The sequence below is a fragment of the Cygnus atratus genome, chromosome Z (genome assembly GCF_013377495.2).
Source record: "Cygnus atratus isolate AKBS03 ecotype Queensland, Australia chromosome Z, CAtr_DNAZoo_HiC_assembly, whole genome shotgun sequence".
In the NCBI taxonomy this organism is placed as follows: domain Eukaryota; kingdom Metazoa; phylum Chordata; class Aves; order Anseriformes; family Anatidae; genus Cygnus; species Cygnus atratus.
This window is the reverse complement of record NC_066396.1, coordinates 29,028,109-29,049,721: the sequence shown is the minus strand read 5'-3', so window position 1 is coordinate 29,049,721 and position 21,613 is coordinate 29,028,109. Positions and strand designations below refer to the sequence as shown.

Sequence of the window (21,613 nt, the reverse complement as noted above, 5' to 3'; positions counted from 1 at the left end):
ATACAGTCTATGTTTGGAAATTACTCAGGATTGTGTTTCTTAATGACTTACAGAAGTTGCATTTATTTTTTTGTTTTTTTTTGTGTTAGTTTTGTGTGTGGGTTTGGTTTTTTTTTTTCATTATGATTATTTCTCTTAAGTGTAAAATTCTGGATAATATTTAAGAGAGTGAACTAATTGCTCAAAGGTGGTAAAATGACACCTATGTAAAAAAAACGGGTATGAAAGTGGAGTCAGGCCTAATTTGTGGATATAATATTCCAGTCTATGTAAATTGTAAAGTAATGTGATGTATATGCATAAAACTAGTGTTATTGTTCTTACAATGCTTGTTCTTTCATAAAGGGGCAACTCCAAATATCATTACTATGGGATTCGTGTCAAGCCGGACTCTCCTCTTAATCGACTACAAGAGGACATGCAATATATGGCGATGAGACAACAGCCCATGCAGCAGAAACAGAGGTAGAGTGTGAAATGAAGATGAATACTTATTAATATTTCTAGTTCATAAAGCCTTATGTTCTTTTACATGGAAAATTCTAATGAGAATTCTATTCACTTCCTGTCTGTGAATCATAGAATCATAGAATGGTTTGGGTTGGAACAGACTTTAAAGATCATCTAATTCCAACCCCCCTGCCATTGACAGAGACACATTCCACTAGACAACGTGGAAGCCCCATTGAACCTGGTCATAAATACTTCCAGGGACAGGTATCCACAGCTTCTATGGGCAATAGAAAAACAGAAGTTCGCTGTTATTCAACTGCAGATACACACTTGACGTCACTCAAGTCACACATCAGTCAACATAAAAAAAAATATTGACCTGGAAGTTATAATAAACCTGCAAAAATTAATAATAAAAAGTGAGATGTGATACAACCAGACTCTTTTAAACTATCTTGAGTTCTTTTACCACAATCTGATGAAAAGCATTAAAACCTTGAATTTTAAATGTTAGTGTTTGTTTTTAATATGATATAATTTTATGTATAAGCTGCTTATAACTGAGCTCATGGTTAAGTTCAGTTTGTCATTTATTTCTTGTCCCTGCAAAGAACAAAGATGACCATAATAGTTTGTCTGTAAGTGATTTAAGTATTTTCTCTCAGCATCTATTTTTACTGGGGATCTTCTGAAATCTCAGAAGTATTTGAAAGCAGTGGCACTTTTCTGGGAAGACTGAAGGAGATTTTTATTTTTATTTTTTTCGCAAATGTCAAAATGACAACAGAGGCCTATGCTTGTGGTGAAAGAATGTGCAGATATGCATATAGAAAAACCTGTATTGAACAGACATTTTTAGGGGGGAAAATGGAAGTCGGTACACTTCTTTGAAATTACTTTTTCCTTGAATGATGTCACCAGCCTCCCGTATTACACTAAAGTGAAATATCTAAGATGCCCGATTTCATGTAACACATAAGTGGAACAGCAGCATATCAAGCGAGGCATCTTTAGAGCTATTACAGGAAAAAAAAACACATTTGAGTGAACGGCTAGCTATAGTATACCAAGGATATTTTGTCTTCAAACAGATATCACTCTGATCTGAAATGATTTTACTATTACTTCCTGAAGTAGTAAAAGCACTACATAACATAATCATGGTAACATACATGGTCTTAACCATCTTGTGCTGAGCATACTACGGATGTATGAGATTTCTTCCAATACAATCATGCAGGAAATTCTTGTTACAAAACTAATTGCAGGATCATATGGTGATAGTTATTTACAAAAGCTCTAAAAAAAAGCATGTTTTATGCAATTAAGCTCATTCACTCACAGGTTTCATTCACTCATGCTCAAAATCAAATGCATGCACCAAGATACATGCCACAGTTACCTAACCAGAATTGTTTGTATGGGACATGGAAGATAAAGGATGCCAGTTATCAAATCATCACCACCTCTTTTGTGTTCTTGATTCGCAATGACAGAGTGATTTTGAAATTGTATTAAATGACTCTTGGGAGTGGACACTATTTTTCCTTACTATTTGCCTTATTGGTTTGCTTAACACCACCATATATCTTGCATAGTTCTCCTATCTTCCTTAGCTAGGGATGTTTGGCAGCATTTTCTTAACTCTCTTAACTTTTCTTAATTCTTCAGGTCAGTTTGGCCCCTGACCATACCTGAATGAAATCATGCATATGACATTGTGTAGTGTTTTGTGCTTATCTTTCCTTTAACCCATGTTTCATGTGTGCACATGTGCACACGCATGCTCCCTTTCATATTCAATTCATACCACACTTAAGCTTTGTTGCGATAATCTGTAAAGATGTTGATTAAAGCTGGAAAGTACAAGGCAGTGAGTAATTATGCTGAAGAAGTTATTACATGGAAGTTACTGTTCTGTAGTAGAAAAATTGGTGATGCTTTATTTTCAATTGAGGCTAGTGAAAAGACAGAGGAGAACAGGAAAAGTGGAAGCCTCTATCAGCTGTCTTCAACACTGACTACAGAATAAATGCCATTGATTTTATTATTATTATTTTCTTCTTATTAAAAGGAAATACCCCAGTATGATTACTAAGATGAAGTTTCATCTTTTTGCTTAGGAATTTGCGTTACTTACCCTTATAAGTAGTGTTGCTTGTGTTCTCTAGCGTTCAGAAGCTAGGGTTTTTGGGAAAAAAGAAATGCTACATACAAAAATGACTTGAATTAAACCTTAACTTAAAACAATTTAAAATTGAATGTGTATTTCTGAAATAAGATTTCTTCCATGTTTACAGAACATACTTAGTATCTAATCTCAAAGTTTGTTATATGTAATTTTTTTTTATCATAATTATCCTGCTCTACTGAATTCTAACATAATAAATATGAGATAGCTGAAGGGTGACACATTGCAATTTGCATGTTTAGGGTAGCTCCTTCTTCAGCTTTATTAATGTTTTCAGTGTTTCTTTTGTCCTTTAAATCTGTGGTAAATTGCAGTCAATATACTTTTTCTGTTTAGTCATACCAATTCTTCCACCTCTATCACCTCTAATTGGTTAAACACTTTTAGTCCTTTCTTGCGAAGACTGTAGACTGAATATATGCTACCAACCATTTTCCTTCGTTCCTGCTCTTAATTTGAGGGTCATGCACCTTTTCCATTTGTGTAACTTGGCTATTCCAAAGTACTCCTGTATGGTCATGTTCAGCTTGTTCTGGGCTTGAATTCATGGTCTGAGATTTATCAGACATAAATTTCAGATGCAAGATAATGCTCTTGGTTGCTTAGTCTTGGTTATGATCAGTGTTAGCTGTGGGAGTACTCTTTCTCTGTTCCAGTAAGAAGAAAAAACAATAACTACCAATCACAGATGCTAACAGTCATATCTTCCAGCTGAGACAGTGGTTTGGAGACAACAACCACAGATCAAGAGACTTAAAGCACCTTTGAACTGGAGTGAAGAATTGCACAGTTAACGACTAGTCTTGGCTGGAAGATAATAGCTAACACCCTGCCTTTCAGCTGGACCTGCTGTATGGCTCAGACTTGCAAGGGAAGGCCTGGCTTGCCTCTGTCATCCTGCTCATAGATATTTTCCAGGGTAGGAATAAACAGGATATTTAAATGGTTATATTATCCATCAGTTCTGGGTCAAATGCAGGCTAACGAATAGTAAATGGACATCAAAGAAAGATTATTAGGAAGAGATGAAGTAATATCCAACCCAAATATTTTGCCGGGTATACTTGTACAATTTTATGTCTGCTACTAAACACTTGCGACTTTAAAGTACAATCTTATTACGATATCTTTCCCATAAGCTGTCCTTTTCAGACAGTTGTATCAGAGACTCACTCCCTAAAGTCAAGTTCCATTTTTTTTTTATTATTTTATTTTTTATTTTTTTCTCTCTTAGCTCATCATGAGCAGAAACTTGTAGCTTAGGAGGAGGTGAGTTATCTTTATGCTTTACTGTCGGCAAATAGGTATAGACACACTTATCTGTTCCTTACAGCATTCTTTATGTTTCCACTTTTATTTCCATGAGTAAACCTCCAGCTTTCCAGGTTAATTTCAAATATATCTCTCAGTACTTCTGTACACAAGCCGTAGTTCCTTTCATTTATGGGAGCTCCACAGTCAGCTAAGATATTTTTTAATATATACAATAAATACATTGTTTTATACTGTATATTGTAACATTCAGCTAACACATATATTAGTGTTCTAATCAGAACGCATCAATCACTGCTTTCTATGGATGCTATTTACCCTACATATTTATTTTATGTAGAAAATAATCTGTATTTTTGTACTGTTCTCTTGCCTGTTTTCTTGTGTTCCCTAAATATACTGGTTAGTCAAACATTACCTTTAAACCAAGCTATTGTGAGTCCAAAGCATCAATTATTTATTAATCTTTTAAAAGAGGGTTTGGATTTATGGACAGTAGAGAAATTACATGTTACAGCGTTTTTGTATTTGAAGATAGAGATCAATGCATCACAGCCCAAAAATACTGATATCTGTAAACTCATCTAAAATTTTCTTGAGACCGTATCCTAAAATGGTTAATAATAGAACTTACATGATAAACCACTAAACAACTTCCAAATGGAGTACTTCAGAAAACACCCACAGCCTTTCTCTTGATCAAGGACATATCTTTTGTGTATAGTATGGTTGGGTGCTGAGCTGTTTGTGGCTTAAGGAATTAGAAAGGTATGCTTCAGCTTCTAGATTATGTTTATCTCAGCAAACAAGAAGGACTTTTTTTAAAAAGTGCACACATTGAATTTGCATTCTTTAAAATTCTTTACAGTTCTACCTTATTTGATTTCAGACAACCATGCTTTAATTAAAATATTGTCTGCATGTTTTTGAGGGTTTATAATGTTTCACAACAGTGTACTTGGAAGTGTTTTTATTTCCTTTTCCTAGAAAGCAACTGGTATAAACTTGATCTCAATACCAAAAAATTCTAACATCCAAGTATTTCTCAGTTATTTCTTTGTTACCTGCAACTTTTTATGCAATAAATTTTTAAAGTATTTGGCTTTCTTTGATTTTCCTATAGTTAACTCTAGTAAGTGTTGCCTCTTGTGTTAAAAACTGTTTGAAATATCTTGTTTTCTGCTAGTTTTAAAAGTTGATTTTTCCCCCCTACTGGCATTAATGGGAACATTTTATTTGTACACAATACTAAAATGCTTTACCATACTTTACACACTGTTACGCATAAGGTCACCACTTTGTTACGTACTTGGGTGACAGTGAAATCCTAGTGATAAATCACAATAATAGATTTAAAATGAGAAATGCAAGCATATTCTTATAGCTTAGTTCTGTTTGTTTCTACAACGCCTACATATTTTTAGCAAGCCAGAAGGTAGAAATTTTTGTTATTAACAAAAAGAGAGAAAGAATATTATAAATTGCATAACAGCATGAGTTGAATTTTTCAGAAATATATTAGGTTCTAAGACTTTAGAGGGAAATCCAAATAGTGGCAACAAGGCAACAGTGCAAGCAAACAACAAATCTGCTGAAAACTTAACTGAAAAAGCTGCTGGTTTGTGTCTGTCTTGTGACTTAATCAATCCATTTTAGCTCCTCGTAGTTATTTGTTTATTTACTTTATTAATTTATTTTTATTTTTGTTTGCTTCTGGTCCTACAGATTGTTCTTGTCCTGTATGTGCACTTCACATCAAGCAGACATTTTCTTATTCTTCCCCTTTCTGCCTTATTAATGAATATTAATTGTTTGCTGTACAATAATTTTAGGCAGTATTTATTGATCTGTTCTGCAGTGGGAGAAGAATTTTCTGTTAATAACGTTTGTTCAGAGTTAGACTGTGGAAGTCAATTAAGTTGTGTTCTAAATTAGGTGCCTAGTGAGACCAGTATATCATTCTGCGTCATTTCTGAATTCCATGTTCTGATTTCAGTGGTTCATTTTTTGGGGGGATTTCCATATCTTTTCACAAATTGAGAAAATCTCTGGTATTAACTAAAAACTTTGCTAACATTTGCTGTGTTTATGTTAACCTATATAAAATTAAAATTGTGTCCTTTCTGGGTCAAATATCGTAAAAAGTTTTAATATCCATGTAAAGTCAGGTATTATTTTCAAGTCCCGATCTCCTGGCATGTTGTAGTTTAAAAGAAAAGAAAAAGGTGAAAGATTAAATACGTTATAGGTTAGTAGGGGGCTAGAATAGGAGAACAAAGTTGAAAGTCTAGATTTTTTTTTTAATAATAATTTTACCAGCTAAGAAATTCTAACCATTTTTTTCAATGCATCAAAAACAGATAGAATTTAACTAATGGTTTGTGGAGAGCCTTTTCTCATCTAAACTGATGAAGTTCCACCTGTACATAAACAATAGCAGATCTAAAAATCTTAACTACTGTTTGTGTATGTTTCATGTGATGCTCCTGAAAAGAATATTTTCTTTTTTTCATTCCTTGGTTTAAGTGATTTTCTAATGAAAATGGATAATTCCTGTTACAAGTCCCCTGTCATAGTGCCAGAATTAGGATTTTTGCCCGGCATATTTTCAATAAAGCACAGCAGATTAAGAAGGTGGATAATCCTGATTCTTAGCGCCAAAGATTTTTTTACTTTTAATTAAAATTTTGTGGTTTTGTTTTGTTTTGTTTTTCTAACTGAAAAACTCTTAAAGGAGTGTCATTTTTAGTGTTCAAAACATTTGAATCATGTTTCAAGAGCTGAAGGGTCTGTAAAATAATAAATTTTAAAGAAAGAATTGGAACTGTCTTAGACGTTTTGAAATACAAATATTTATAGAAGTTGGTCTGCCTGGTATTTGCAATTATAATACATAATGAGAGAGAAGTTAAGAATTCTTCCTAGATGAATGGCCTGGATTACAGGGAGATTTATCATTGAGAAGAGTTTAGTGCTACCATGATACCATAGATGAAATTTTAGTCTTTTTAAAGTCAATTAAAGCTTCCTTTCTGTCTTGAATAGGCACAGGATTTTACAATGGATGATAACAGAATGTGAAACGTAATATAAATGTCCTAGAGATAGGATAGGTATGGGTGTCTCTCTCTCTCTCTCTCTCTCTTTTTTTTTCTTCCCAAGCATTTAACATTCCTGAAGTTATAAAACTTCCTATTGCCAAGAGTCTTTCTCTTTGAAAAGGGTACTTTCTCTGTATTTTCTTATTGTATACTTAAATTCCTGTCAAGAATGCCTAGAATACTGAATGGATGCTTTTCATGGGAACTTGCTTTTAAAGTACAGTCTTAGTAGTTACACAGTGCATTGCTATTTTATGTTTACCAGGAACAAAATGAAAGTTCCCAAATGATTAAACTGCTTCTCAAAGTAGTGCGTCTAGTATGGAATTTATTTTCACGTTTCTGAAGTTAGCATGGAGTTGAACAGTCTGCACAGCAATTCAAACCTGAGTTAAAACACATCCTGTTCAGCTTTGGTGTTTCACTTATTTTCTTCTCTGCTGGCTACAATTCTGTTTTGAAGTGCAAAGTATGCAACATGGTACCATTAAGAACTGGGACAGAGTAAATTCTCATTTTTTTGCAAGTCACAGGCAGGATCTTCTGCCTACCAGAATGATGTCTTACAACACTTGACCATCCAATCTAACATTCCCATTTTAATAATTGTGATTTCTATTCTTTATAAAAGATTCTGAGAAATGACTAATGGAGGATTTAGTTTTCCAAGTCGCTTTCTCAGGCCTTCTGTGTTTATAAGATACGTTTGTTGCATTTCAAGATCTTTCAGTTTTGTCCTCAGATAGTAGTGCTGTTTTTCTTAAGGTAATAAAAACTTATTTTTATAATACTTATTCCTTGGAAGATGTGCCATTTGGAAAGGGAAATATTTGATTTCTTCTGGTGTAAATTAGCTGGTCTTATGGGTATGCTGTTCCTAAGCTGAATTCAAGAATAAATTGGTATTAGTGCTGTAATATCACTTGTATGAATTCTGTTACGCATTGGTAATGTTCTAGGTTCCCTTAGTAATCTGTTTCTTCTGTTATTTACAAAGTAAATAAACTTTGATACATTCTTTTATTACTTTTCCTCAAAATTTTATTCTGAGATGGAGAAATCAGAGTGAACGTAGACTGTATGAGCTCATTTATGAAGATGTGAACAGAAGGGTTAATTTCAAACTTGATACTTTTGTAGGTATAAGCCTATGCAGAAAGTGGATGGAGTTGCAGATGGCTTCACAGGAAGTGGTCAACAGACAGGCACATCTGTTGAACAAACTGTAATTGCCCAAAGTCAACATCATCAACAGTTTTTAGGTATGAAAGCATATTTTATTCTGCTGTATAAATAAGATGACCTCCACTGCAGATATCAAGTCACATAAGGACAGGAATTATTTCTAAAGTTATAATGTCCTCTTCAAAATTTTTACTGACAACAGAACAAAAAGGTACTTAAACTACATTACATGTTTTCTGTTATGAGCTTTATGTAATATTTAATGTGCATCATGTAAGTATGAAAGGAAAAATACGCACATTCTGTGTTTGTGTGGTATATTTAATATTGTATAAATCACAATGCAGTTGCGGTGCAGTTATATGTAGACGTGTACTGAAATTCCTGTGATGACAGTTGTTCCTTGCATGGTCGTTAAAGTGCATTCTGATGATTAATAATGTGTGTATGTGTGTGGGGGTGTATTACAGTTATAGTTTAACCACCCTCTTTTGAAAGTGTACTTTAGTGTTTTAAGTGGAAAGAGACAAACAGTTGCAACTAGAACCTCAAGGTTCATGTTTAAAACTGCAAATTGTGCATTCATTGATCCAGTTAAGCATTTAAATTTCTCAGTAATGAAAACAAATGGTAACTTAGAAATTTGCTTATATAAAAAGCCTCTGTGTTATTGCAGCTGTTGTGCATTTAAGTGGTTAGGATTTTCAAGCACTGAATCCTTTGGCCTACTATTGCTATTATTGAAATCATTGAGTACACAAGGATGTTGTTAAAATACTTTGAATTGCCCTTCCCAGATGTGTTTCAATGCAGCATTTTTCCCTCAGGTCAGCTTCTCTCTTGGAAATATTTGTGACAAATACAGAAATCACACATTTCAAACGAAAAATACGTTATTGAGTCTACTAAGACCCATCATGCCTGACTACACAGAAACTACATCAGTTGTACAAGACAAAAGCTATTTAACAATTAATCTTTTATACATTGACATAAATATTTTTCTTCATCCTGTAATGTCCTGAGCATGTTTGGTTTAACTTTTTCTATTTAGGTGTAGTATGTAATTTACATGGCTTTTATATCTTTAAGAATCATTTTCACAATAGTATTCTCTCATTATGTTGTCATGGAAACAGATGCATCTCGAGTACTTCCAGAGTTTGGAGAAGTTGAAATATCTTCTCTACCAGATGGTACTACCTTTGAGGACATCAAATCACTGCAGAGTCTTTATCGAGAGCACTGTGAGGTATTTCCTATATATATTTTTGAATGAGGCTTTGGTCTAGTGGGAGGTGTCCCTGCCCATGGCAGGGTTGTTGGAACTGGATGATCTTTAAGGACTCTTCCAACCCAAACCACTATATGATTCTGTATGATTCTATGATTATTTGGAGGGTCCCCTTCACAGGGAAAAATATATAAATAAAATTTTCTTCAGAATGAAAAGTAGTTGTAGTTGTTTTCAGAATTTTAGAGAAACTAAACTTCACATTGTACATGCAGATCTTTGCTTTAGTCAATAGGAAAATGTAAAAAAAAGTTAAATTTTAAAGAAACATTGAGAAGTTTAAAACATATTTCATATTGAATAAAAATACGTATTTTAAAATTATTTTATATGTGTTTTCAAACCTATCTGAATTATTAAAATGAATAAAATAGCAGGTTTCCTTTATGTTTGCAGTAGCATTAACAATCTTTTGGGGTAGAATTCCTCTGATGCATTTATGTAGGCCACGTTCATTTCTGGAGGCTTCCTTGCATGTGCACTTGGTCTTAATGTCAGTGCACACCAGCTTATGCTACTGGATAATACATGGATATCAAAGATATTAAAACATATATTCCTTAAGAAATGTAAGGTTTGCACACACTTCACAACATTTTGAAGGAAAAAAAGCCATACCTCTAGTTGGAGTTGGGGTTAGTGAGAAGCTGGGTAGAAGACAAACAGTATTTGCATTTTATTTTCTCAGGCAATACTGGATGTGGTAGTAAATCTTCAGTTCAGCCTGATAGAAAAATTGTGGCAAACTTTCTGGCGCTATTCTCCCTCTACTCCACCTGATGGCACTACCGTTAATGAACCAAGGTCAGAAAATATTTTGTCTTTGTTTACTGCTTAATGGAAGTGTAAAATAATAATAATACAAAACATTGTTGACTTTACCTTCAGAGTAGTAAACTTTCTTCATATACTATTTTTTCAAATTAAATGTATGTTTTCTGTCACTTGTATCAAAGCTGTTTTTATGGCAGATTGCAGACCTGAAATACTTTTGTTTTCCATTTTTAATTTTGGATAGACAAGTACAGTAAAGGTGTGTTTTCACAGTATCCTATCCAGTACTTTTAAGACAAAAAGATCATTCATACCTCTGCATAATTTATGGGCTGGGGCAGTTCTATGAAGGCATTTTTCTAATTCAGTTTCATGTGACACAAGGTCTAAAGTTCTGTTCACTGTAGTTGAGCCATCTATAACTTCTTTATTAAATAATAATTTTTAACACCAGTTGCTGTTTTTATCTTCTGCAAATGCATTTTCATTTATTCATTTGCTGCATTTGTTCACTCCAGCAATCTGAGTGAAATAGAAAGTCGACTTCCAAAAGCAAAGCTGATTACTCTGTGCAAAAATGAGTCTATCCTGAAATGGATGTGTAACTGTGATCACGTGATGTACCAAGCTTTGGTGGAGATTCTCATTCCTGACGTCCTTAGACCTATTCCTAGTAAGTTGAAAACAAAATATTTCGTAAGGATTTTTGTGCATGTGTATATGTAGTGGTGGTGGTCCTGTGGCTCGTGGGGAAGTTTTTGAAATGATTTTCAGGGTTAGAGAACTATTGCGTATCATTTATCCCTAATTCTATTGGTTAGAAGACTTGATGCATGCCTTTATATTTTAAAAGTAACTAAGGATATTAGAACAGTTGGAAGATCTAGTTCTCAGGATCAAGCTTCCCATGAAAGGTGCTTAGTAGACACACTGTGACCCTGAGACAATGTGAACTGTCCATCAGTCTTTCCACTAAATTCAGTAGTTTTTAGTCTAAACATTACAAATTAATGTCTGAAAAAAATGTATGAGAGCTTTGTGAGTTCATTTTTGGACATTTAGTCTTTTGCTCGTTATCAGTGGCTGCTGAAATCAACTTTAATGGCTGTTAAGGCAATGAAGAATTAACTCTGAAATTTTTAGTCCAATTTATTATTCTGACCCAGTATTTTTTCTTTCATTCATCCTGCAAGAAAGAGTCAGTAACCGTCTGGCCATTTAACCGCTATAAGGAGTACATCTTTCTGCTGAAAGCTAATTTTACTAGAATCCATCATTGCTCCAGCAATGTATTTTTATGGCTATTTTTGGTAGAAAAAAAGGGAAGTTAACTCCTTTATAAAACCTTTATTATTACCTCATTGTGTTAAATAATAAAACGAAATCATATTAGTAACACAGTATAATCCTTGTAAGTCCTAAGTGTTATATACTTTCCATGAAACAACCAAGTCACTTTACAAAATTGGATTAATATGTTTTAAAAAACTAGGACCTCAAGTAGCTTTGCAGCTAACAAAGCTATTTTTTCATGCTGTAAACACATGTTCCAGTGATAAGCAATTCATAAAAAGATGTGCAGGTACTGCCTTCTTGAGAAGTTTTATAGACTTTTTGCTTGTCAGTGAAACTAAATTAGGTTTCAGTAAATTATGTATGATACAAAAGAATTTGGAGCTGGAAATGTGTAAAATCTGAAGGTCAGCTGTTACAAAGGCAGGGTTTTTTTGAAGGAAAAAGTAAAGTCTTGATAGAGATCAACATAATATATCTTTTAATCTATTTAGCAAAATAAAGGAAAATATTTTCTCAAATTATTGACAACCATTACCTGAACAAATTATTTTGCATTCATTTATATTTGATGTTTTACTTTTCTATCTAATGAAAATGTAAGTAGCTAGGATATTATTTTAGAGTAATATGGTCTATATCTAGCAAATAAGCAATAAAAAAAATTAATTACAACATTTAATTAGTTGAATTAAAATTCTCTCTTCCAACAACAGAGTATTTTCTGAATAAAAAGATGGAGTGGCCATGGAATTTTTAAATGTTTGCATCTGCACAAGGGTTTTTCATTAAACCTGCCTTTCACCTTGCCTTTCACTTGCTTCCTGCCTGGTGGTCTCTAAAAAAGTTCTTATATGATAGCTCTATAGCTTGTGGCCTCTTCCTGCCTTTTTAATAAGATGCACTGGGCATTGCCAATATAAGATTTCAAGAAAATGGATGCAATCATTTAAAATCAATAACTACAAACATCAGGTTGTTTTCATGCCTTTTTCTTTCTTGCTAGAATTAGCAAGAAAAATATTTTAATAATTGATATTTTAATATTTGGTACTTATATTTTATAAGTATATTTTATGAGCATTTTTATAAGCATATTTTAATAATTGATACTTATTCTGTTTGAAATCCTGTTTTGGGAAAGGATATTGGATTTCTTGGTGCATACACATTTCTAATCCTAGGATAAATTCTTCCCAGCAGATATCTGCCTTTATTTTTTTAATAATCCAGTGATTTTCTGCTCAGAAGTCCATCACTGAACCGAAGACAACTAGTATATTTCCTTGCTTTTATCTTCAGGACCAGCTAACTAAACTGCTTTTTCTAGTCAGCTTTCCTGCAATGATGGTACATACAAGTTCTCTCTTGTATATACCATTATTAAATATTTAAAATATTACTAGTATTTGAACTCTTACTTTTGAGTTAAGGTATTTCCAGCCACTATTGCAAGAGGCAAAGAGGAAGCTCTAAGGTTGTGCTTTATGGTTAACAAGGACCAGAAAGGAGCTGGGTGAAGTAGCAAAATTCAGTATCTTCTGTGGGAAAGAATTCAGGAACGGATTTTGGGAAAGTTTGATCTGTGTGTAGATAAAGGCAATCTAAATGCTTTATCAAAAGCATCAGGTTTATTATTTTCTTCCTGCTTGAGTGGAAAGATATTGACAGCAGCTGCTCAAAATGGAAGACAACAGAACTTGGATAGTACGTGAAGTAAACATGATTTTTTAAGTTTATCTTTTTTCATATGTAAATTTCTAGTGTTTTTCTTCCAGAAGAACCTGTATGACTGCTCTGTGTAATAGATATTACTGGAGTAGAAAAGAAAAGAGCATTGAGGAAAAAATTGTTACTTTATTTTTAACCTCTATGTTAAATTTGTCAGCTGAAATGTTCAGCACTCACAAATTGAATGAAAAATATCTGTGTATAAAATGCCTAACTTCCTTTTCTTAGGAAAAGTCAAATGCTGTCCATCTGAGTCAGGAATAAAATGGATTATTATATAATGTATTTGGCAATAGACTAGAGCTCTTATGTTTTTCTAGCGGTAAATGTTTTTCCCATACTGTAGAGTTCTTGTGCCTTCACAAGTCACGAATGGTCACTAATATGGTTTCTGTTCATTACCACTACAAATTCAAAGGAATGTGAAAAAGATGTAATGATTTTTCTGTTTGATTGTTTTTCAGTAAATTAACTTGCTAGTAGCAGATTCCATAAATAAAGGGATCATCAGTAGCTCACATGGTAAAAAGAGCATTTCTAAAAGACAAGTTCTATCAGCATTTATTTCTTAGTCTACCAGGAAGTATTCAGCCATATAAACAGAATCCAGTCAATCTGTACTTGGACAGTTTCTTCTCACATGTAGCTGAAATCATTTGAAAGAAAATGTAGTCTTCCTTTTCTATTTATTTTACTTTCCATTTTTTTGCAGCTGCATTCATTCTCTATTAGTCTTTAGAAACGTAGTTTTTATTTTTGTCTCCTTTTCAGCTGTTTAAGTAAATGCAATGATGTCAACAAGCAAGTGGTAGGTAATAGAAAATTAGGTTTTTACTACTCAGGAGATAGGGTTTTCTCTTCTTCCAGGTGCAGTTCCTTGCGTTAAAATGTTTGAAAAATCAAAAGTTATCTTTTGAGTACTGCTGATCACTTCAAGAGCTTCAATATCGCTCAAAATCTGTCACCCACTCAGCAGTTCTGTGGATGCTTTAGTGAAGGAAAAAATACACATGGATTTCACACCTGCTTGAATAATCTAACCTTCTGTCACTAAAACACACTTTCATGTTTTGCTTATTGATGATATCCTTAAACACTGCATGTTGGATTTTGTTCTTTAAAACTGAAGTAAACAGCACTGTAATGGTAGTTCTGGCTATATTGAACTTATTTGAGGAAACTGCAGTATTCCAATAATAGGAATTTTTCCAGAGTTTTGCTCTCTAGAAGAGGTACTTAAATGAAATGGAAGGCTGAACGTTTGTTATGGAAATTTTCAGTGGACAAGAAACAAATGCTGTGATTATTGATGTTCTCGTATAGGAGTGCCCAAAACAATACTGCTTGGTCATCGACTTCTTGAAAGATTAGATATGGAAGTCAGAACTGATTATTAAACCAAAACTAAAATCATTATTTCATAATCTATATCTGAATGAGGCATTTTGAACCTAGATTGGATTTGTCTTTTGAAATTAAAAGCAGCGGATCTGCATATTGGGTATATGAGTACTGAGGATGCAAACCATTTCAAAACAGGTACATTTCTTTCTTTTCATTCTGTTTTTATTCTTTAACGTACAGGTGCCTTGACCCAAGCCATTCGCAATTTTGCAAAAAGCCTTGAAGGTTGGCTTTCAAATGCCATGAACAATATTCCACAGAGGATGATACAAACCAAGGTAGACAAAATTATTGCAGCATTATTCTTGCAATGGCAAACCCAGTGGGCAGTAGTATCTAAAAGCAATAGCATTTTAACTTTAATGCTAAATTTCATATTTAGCGCTGTGTCAAATGGGAGAAGAAACAATTTAGTTTTGTCAAAGAATTAAAAGGAAGGAATTCCTTAAATTCATCAAAAGTAATTCGATGTTACATTAACATAATTCACATATCAGGGATCATTAATATGGAATATTAAAATTAAGGTAAAGAATCAAAGAATTGATCTGCAGATAGAGAGTACAATATTTAAAAAGAAACTGATTTTTTCATAGGTTGCCGCTGTAAGTGCCTTTGCCCAGACTCTGCGAAGATACACATCTCTTAATCACCTGGCTCAAGCAGCTCGTGCTGTACTTCAAAATACTTCTCAGATCAACCAGATGCTCAATGATCTTAACCGTGTTGATTTTGCCAATGTTCAGGTAAATTTTAGCTTTAAATAATGAGCTATGAAAAAACAAAGTCTTATTTCCTCCAAGATTTTGAACTTTCATGTTATTTGTCATTATTCTATTAAGAAAGTGAAGTGATAATGTTTTGCTGATTCATATATGCACTGATTTAGTTCAAACATTCCAGCTCACACTTTAGGAAAGTGAAGCTGAGAGAGCTGGACCTGTTTAGCTTGGAGAAGAGAAGATGGAGAGGGGATCTTATCGATGTGTACAAATATCTGAAGGCAGGTTGTCAAGAGGATGGGGCTGGACTCATTTCAGTGGTGCCCAGCGACAGGACAAGAGACAACAGGCACAAACTGAAACACAGGAAGTTCCGGCTGAATATGAAGGGGCACTTCTTTACCGTAAGGGTGACAGAGCACTGGAACAGGTTGCCCAGGGAGGTTGTGGAGTTCCCTTCTTTGGAGATACTAAAAACCTGCCTGGATGCCATCCTGCACAATGTGCTGTAGGTGATCCTGCTTGGCAGGGGGGTTGGACAAGATGATCCCCAAAGGTCCATTCCAACCTCAACCATTCTGTGATTCTGTGAAAGTGAAAACTTAAAAGCATTGTCTATTTACATTTACTGTCTTCAAGTGCTTGTATTCTTCCAAATTCTTTGGAAATGTGTCACACATACATTCTTAGAATGGGTATCATGAATGATGTCTTAGTAATAGCATAAATGATACTTTACAATTACATCTGAGAGAGTAGTGCAGTGTTTGAATGTCTCTAAAAATAATTAAATGCACAGCATTGTTTTTAGCAGAGACTGTTTCATTAGTTCAAAGACAATTCCATTAGTATGCTTCATCTAAGTGTCTGTGCTTAAGTGTACAAGATCTCCAGAGCAGCTGATTAGATTAGTACTGGTTTCCAGTTAGCTGTAGAATGTAAGTTTATAATTTCATTGCACCTTCAAAAAAGGTTTCCCAAATATTTCTGCTCCTATGAGGAAAAGGTTGTTTATTAATTTATTTATTTATTTCCCTTTTGCACAGCAAAGTGAAATATTCCAGGTTACTGATAGTTCTGTTTGAATTTTTTCTTTGTGAATAGATATTATTACGTACTCTGTCTTAATAAAAAATAGTTTACTAGCAACATTTCTATTCTTTTTTGTTTTTAACATATGCTTTTTAATAAATAACGTTTAACATATGTACTTACACTATGCAACAATATATAAACTATAAATGGTAGTATTAGAATAGTTCAGTTGGAAGAGACCTAAAAAGAGCATTCTGTCAAAATAAGAATAGAATAGCATAGAATAGGAGAGTTCAGTAGAGTTCAGTAGAAAGGGACCTACAAAGATAATCTAGTCCAGCTGTGTGACCACTTCAGGGCTAACCAAAAGTTAGAGCATATTACCAAGGGCTTTGTCCAAATGCCTCTCGAACACTGACAGGACCAAGCATCAACCACCTCTCTAGGAAGCCTGTGGGGGTGTTTGCTCACCCCCACGGTAAAGAAATTTTTCATAACGTCCCGGCTGAACCTCACCTGGCACAGCTATGTGCTATTTCCACGCATCCTGTCATTGGTGACCAGGGAGCAGAGACCAGCACTTCTGCCTCCACTTCCCCTCCTCAGGAAGTTGTAGAGAACAGTGCTTGTTGGCCTTCTTTTCTCCAAACTAGACAACACAAGTGTCCTCAGCCTCTGCTCAGTACATGCCTTCCAGCCCTTTTACTAGCTTTGTTGCTCTCACATGGACGCTTTCAAGTAACATAACATACTTTTTATGTTATGGAGCCAAGAACTGCACACAATATTTGAGGTGAGGCTACACCAATGCTAAACATACTCAGAGAATTACCTCTTTTGACTGCCTATGCTGTGTTTAATGCATGCCAAAATGTGGTTTGCCCTCGTGGCTGCCAGGTCACACTGCTGGCTCATGTTGGGCCTGGTGTCAACCAGCACCCCCAGATCCCTTTCTGTTGAGCTGCTACCCAGCCACTCGTCTCCATGTGTCCAGCATTATTCCATCCCAGGTGCAGAACCTACCCTTGCAGCATTTACCCTTGTTGAATTTCATGCCACTGATGATTGCCCAATGCTCCAGTCTATCTTGATCTCTCTGCAATACCTCTCATCTCTCCAGAGAGTCAACAGCACCTACCAGTTTAGTATCATCAGCAAACTTGCTCAGGAGACATTCAATTATTCAATTCAATATCCCGAGTTGGAAGGGACCCACAAGGATCTTTCTCTCACATTTGGACAATTTGTTCAGTAGAATACTATGAGGGACAGTATCAAAGGCCTTTACGAACATCCAGAAACATCACATCCACCACTTTCACTTCATGCACTAAATGGGTGCACTTATCATAGAAGGAGATCAAATTACTAAAGCAAGACTTTCCTTCCAACATGTGTTGACTGTGCCAATAATAGCTTTGTTCTTTAAATGCCTTTCAGTATACCACAGAAAAATCTGCATAACTTTTTCAGATTTTTGAGGCTTGACTAACACATCCGCAGTTCCCTGGGTCTTCTCTCACGCCCTTCCTGTAAATCAGAGTAACTCTGGCTAGCTTCCAGTCAGCAGGGACCTCCCCAGATTCCCAAGACCTTTGGTAATTACTGGAGAGGGGTCCAGCTATAACCTCTTCTAACTCCTTCAGTACTCTGGGGTGAATCCTGTCAGGCCCAATGGCTTTATGAACATTCACCTGTTACAACTCATTCCTTGCAATTTAGGTGGCAAATCACAAATGGCAAGTCACTGCTCACTGCTCCTCAGATCATGCTGCTCCAACTCTGAGGACTAGGCAGCCTAGGATCCATCATTAATATTCAAAAATTAGGCAAAAAATGCATTACATTCCTCTGCCTTTTCCTCATCATAACTTGTTTTGTGACCATCTCCATCAAGCGTCAGTCCAATGTTCTCCTTAGATCTCCTTTTGCTGTTGATGTACTTAAAATGCCTTTTTTGTTGTCCGACACCACACTGACTTAATGTCAGCTCAAGTTGAGCTTCGGCTTATCTTGTTTTCTCTCTGCAGATGTGAATTGCAGCTCGTAAATCTCTTTGTGAAGCCTGATTTTGTTTCCAGAGATCGTATCTTTTTCTGCCCTTCTTCCAGGAGAGTTCCCTGTTCAGCCAAGCTTGTCTTCCCCACTTGCTTGACTTGTTACACAATGGGGCCTTTAAAAGGTGGTTCTTAAAAAGTTCCTGGGCCTTTAAAAGGTTGTTCTTAAAAAGTAACCAGCTCTTGTGGATCCCTAAATGGACGCCCCAGATCCTGTATATGGGTCCCACGTATGCGTGCCTGCTGGGTTGTGACCTCAGTGGTATTTCAGAGACATGGTGGGTTGGTTTCCATTACTGGCATGTCAGGATGGAAGGATAGAGGCTCTTTAGGAAGGACAGGCAGGGAAGGTGAGGAGAGGGCATTGCTCTCTCTGTCAATGAGCAGCTGGAGTGCATGGAGCTCTGCCTGGGGATGGATGAGGAGCTGACAGAGAGCTTATGGGTCAGGATTACAGGGAGGGCAGGGGCAGCAGACATTATAGTGGGAGTGTTCTACTGGCCACCTGATCAGGAACACCAAGCAGATGAGGCCCTCTATAGACAGAAATAAGCAGCGTCACATTCACAAGCCTTGGTTCTCATTGGGGATTTTAACTGCTCCAATATCTGTTGGTGGGATAGCACAGCAGTGCGTAGGCAATCGTTCCTGGAATCCATTGATGACAACTTCCTTCTCCAAATGATAGAGGAGCCAACAAGGAGAGATGCAGTGCTGGATCTTATCCTCACCAAGAAGGATGAGCTGGTGGGGAATGTAAAACTCAAGGGCTGTCTTGGCTGCAGTGATCCATGAAATGGTGCAGTTTTTAATTCAGAGGGCAGCAAGGAGGAAACACAGCAAGCTTGTTATCGTAGACTTTGATAGAGCAGACTTTGCCCACTTCGGGGATCTGCTTGGTAGAGTACCATGGGACAGAGCCCTGGAGGGAAGAGGAGCCCACAAAAGCTGGTTAATATTCAAGGATCACCTCCTCCAAACTCAGGAGTGATGCATCCCAACAAAGAGGAAGTTGGGCAAAAACACCAGGAGGCCTGGATGGATGAACAAGGAGTTCCAGACCAAGCTTTAATAGAAAAAGAATGCCTACAGAGAGTGGAAGGAAGTACAGATAGTCTGGGAGGGATACAGAAACACTGTCCAAGCAGCCAGGTATCAGGTTAGGAAAGCCAAAGCTCTTTTAGAACAGGGACATCAAGGGAAACAAGAAAGAGTTTTATATATACCTCAGAGATAAAAGGAAGGTGAGGGAAACTGTGGGCCCTCTCCAGAAGGAAATGGGAAACTTGGTCACTCAGAATATGGAGAAGGCTGAGGTGTTGATGACTTTTTTTGCTTGAGTCTTCATTCACAAGAAATCCATACACAAAGCCCAGGTCACAGAAGGGAACGGCAGGGACTGGAAGAATGATGAAACACCCACTGTAGGAGAAAATCGGGTTTGAGAACATTTAAGGAAACTCCAGATGCACAAGACCATGGGACCTGTAGTGATATATCTGTGGGTCCTAAGGGAACTGGCAGATGTAGTTGCTAAGCCACTATCCATCTTATTTAAGAAGTCATGGCAATCCAGTCAAGTTCCCACTGACTGGAAGAGGGGAAACATAACCTCCGTTTTTAAAATGGGAAAAAAGGAATACCTGGGGAACTACAGGCCAGTCAGTCTTAACTTTGTGCCTGGCAAGATCATGGAGCAGATACTCCTGGGAACTGTGCTAAGGCACATGGAAAATAAGGAGGTGATTATTGACAGCCAACATGGCTTCACTAAGGGCCAGTCATGACTGACAAATCTAGTAGCTTTCTATGATGTGGTTACAAAATTGGTGGATAGGGGAAGAGCAGCTGACATCATCTACCTGGACTTGTGCAAAGCATTTTCCACTGTCCTGCATGATATCCTTGTCTCGAAATTGAAGAGATGTGGATTTGATGGATGAACCACTGGTAAGGAATTGGCTGGATGGCTGCATACAAAGTGTTGCAGCCAACAGCTCAAGGTCCAAGCGGAGATCAGTAATGAGTGGTGTTCCTCATGGGTCAGTACTGGGACCAGAACTATTTAACATCTTTATTGGTGACATGGACTTTGAGATTGAGTGCACTCTCAGCAAGTTTGCCAATGACAACAGTCTGTGTGGTGCAGTTGATGTGCTAGAGGGAAGAGATGCCATCCAGAGGGACCTTGACAGCCTCGAGAAGTGGGCCTGTGTGATCCTCATGAGGTTCAACAAGGCCAAGAGCAAGGTCCTGCATCTGGGCCAGAGCAATCCCAAGCACAAATTACAGGCTGGGCAGAGAACGAATTGAAAGCAGCCCTTATGAGAAGCACCTGGGGGTGTTGGTTGATGAGGGGCTTGACATGAGCCATGTGCTTTAAGACCAAAATGCCAACTGTTACCCTGGGCTGCATGAAAAGAAACATGGTCAGCATGTGGAGGGAGGTGATTCTCCCCCACTACTCTGTTCTCATGAGACCCCACCTGAAATGCTGTGTTTAGCTCTGGGGCCCCCAGCAAAAGAAGGCCATGGAAGTATTAGAATGAGTCCAGAGGAGGGCCATGAGGATGATCAAGGGGCTAGGGCACCTCTCCTGTGAAAACAGGCTGAGGGAGCTGGGGTTGTTCAGCCTAGCGAAGAGAAGGGGAGACCTTATAGTGGCCTTCCAGTACATAAAGGGGGCCTACAGCAAAGCTGGGAAGGGACACTTTATCAGAGAGTGTAGTGATAGGACAAAGAGTAATGGCTTTAAACTAAAAGAGACAGATTTAGATTAGATATAAGGAAGAAATTCTTTACTCTGAGGGTGGTGAGGCACTGGAACACGTTGCCCAGAGAAGCTGTGGATGCCCCATTCCTGGAAGTGTTCAAGGCCACTTTGGATGGGGCTTTGAGCAACCTGGTCTAGTGGAAGGTGTCCCTGCCCATGGCAGGGTTGTTGGAACTAGATGATCTTTAAGGTCCCTTCCAACTCAAGCCAATCTATGATTCTATGTTTCTATGATTCGGAACCCTCTAAAGCAGATTTCCAGAAGACACCACGAGCTCCCTAAGTAGCTCTTAAGATAAGTAGATCTAAGTTTGCTTTCTTAAAATCC

The 21,613-nt window shown here is 36.5% G+C and overlaps 1 protein-coding gene across 9 annotated transcripts in view; it reads left to right on the top strand.

The window, feature by feature from the left end:
• Positions 1–21,613, top strand: part of RFX3 (regulatory factor X3) — a 190,408-nt gene that overhangs the window by 161,259 nt on the left and 7,536 nt on the right. For 8 of the 9 annotated variants that reach the window (XM_035565821.2, XM_050716145.1, XM_035565824.2 and 5 more), the window contains 7 exons: positions 346–465; positions 8,158–8,279; positions 9,342–9,454; positions 10,185–10,300; positions 10,789–10,943; positions 14,879–14,976; positions 15,295–15,444. In XM_035565821.2, coding sequence (XP_035421714.1) covers positions 346–465; positions 8,158–8,279; positions 9,342–9,454; positions 10,185–10,300; positions 10,789–10,943; positions 14,879–14,976; positions 15,295–15,444 — 874 coding nt within the window. Of the gene's footprint in view, positions 1–345; positions 466–8,157; positions 8,280–9,341; positions 9,455–10,184; positions 10,301–10,788; positions 10,944–14,878; positions 14,977–15,294; positions 15,445–15,601; positions 16,567–21,613 lie in introns of those variants that run through there. The other variant, XM_035565828.2, reaches the window with a different exon arrangement.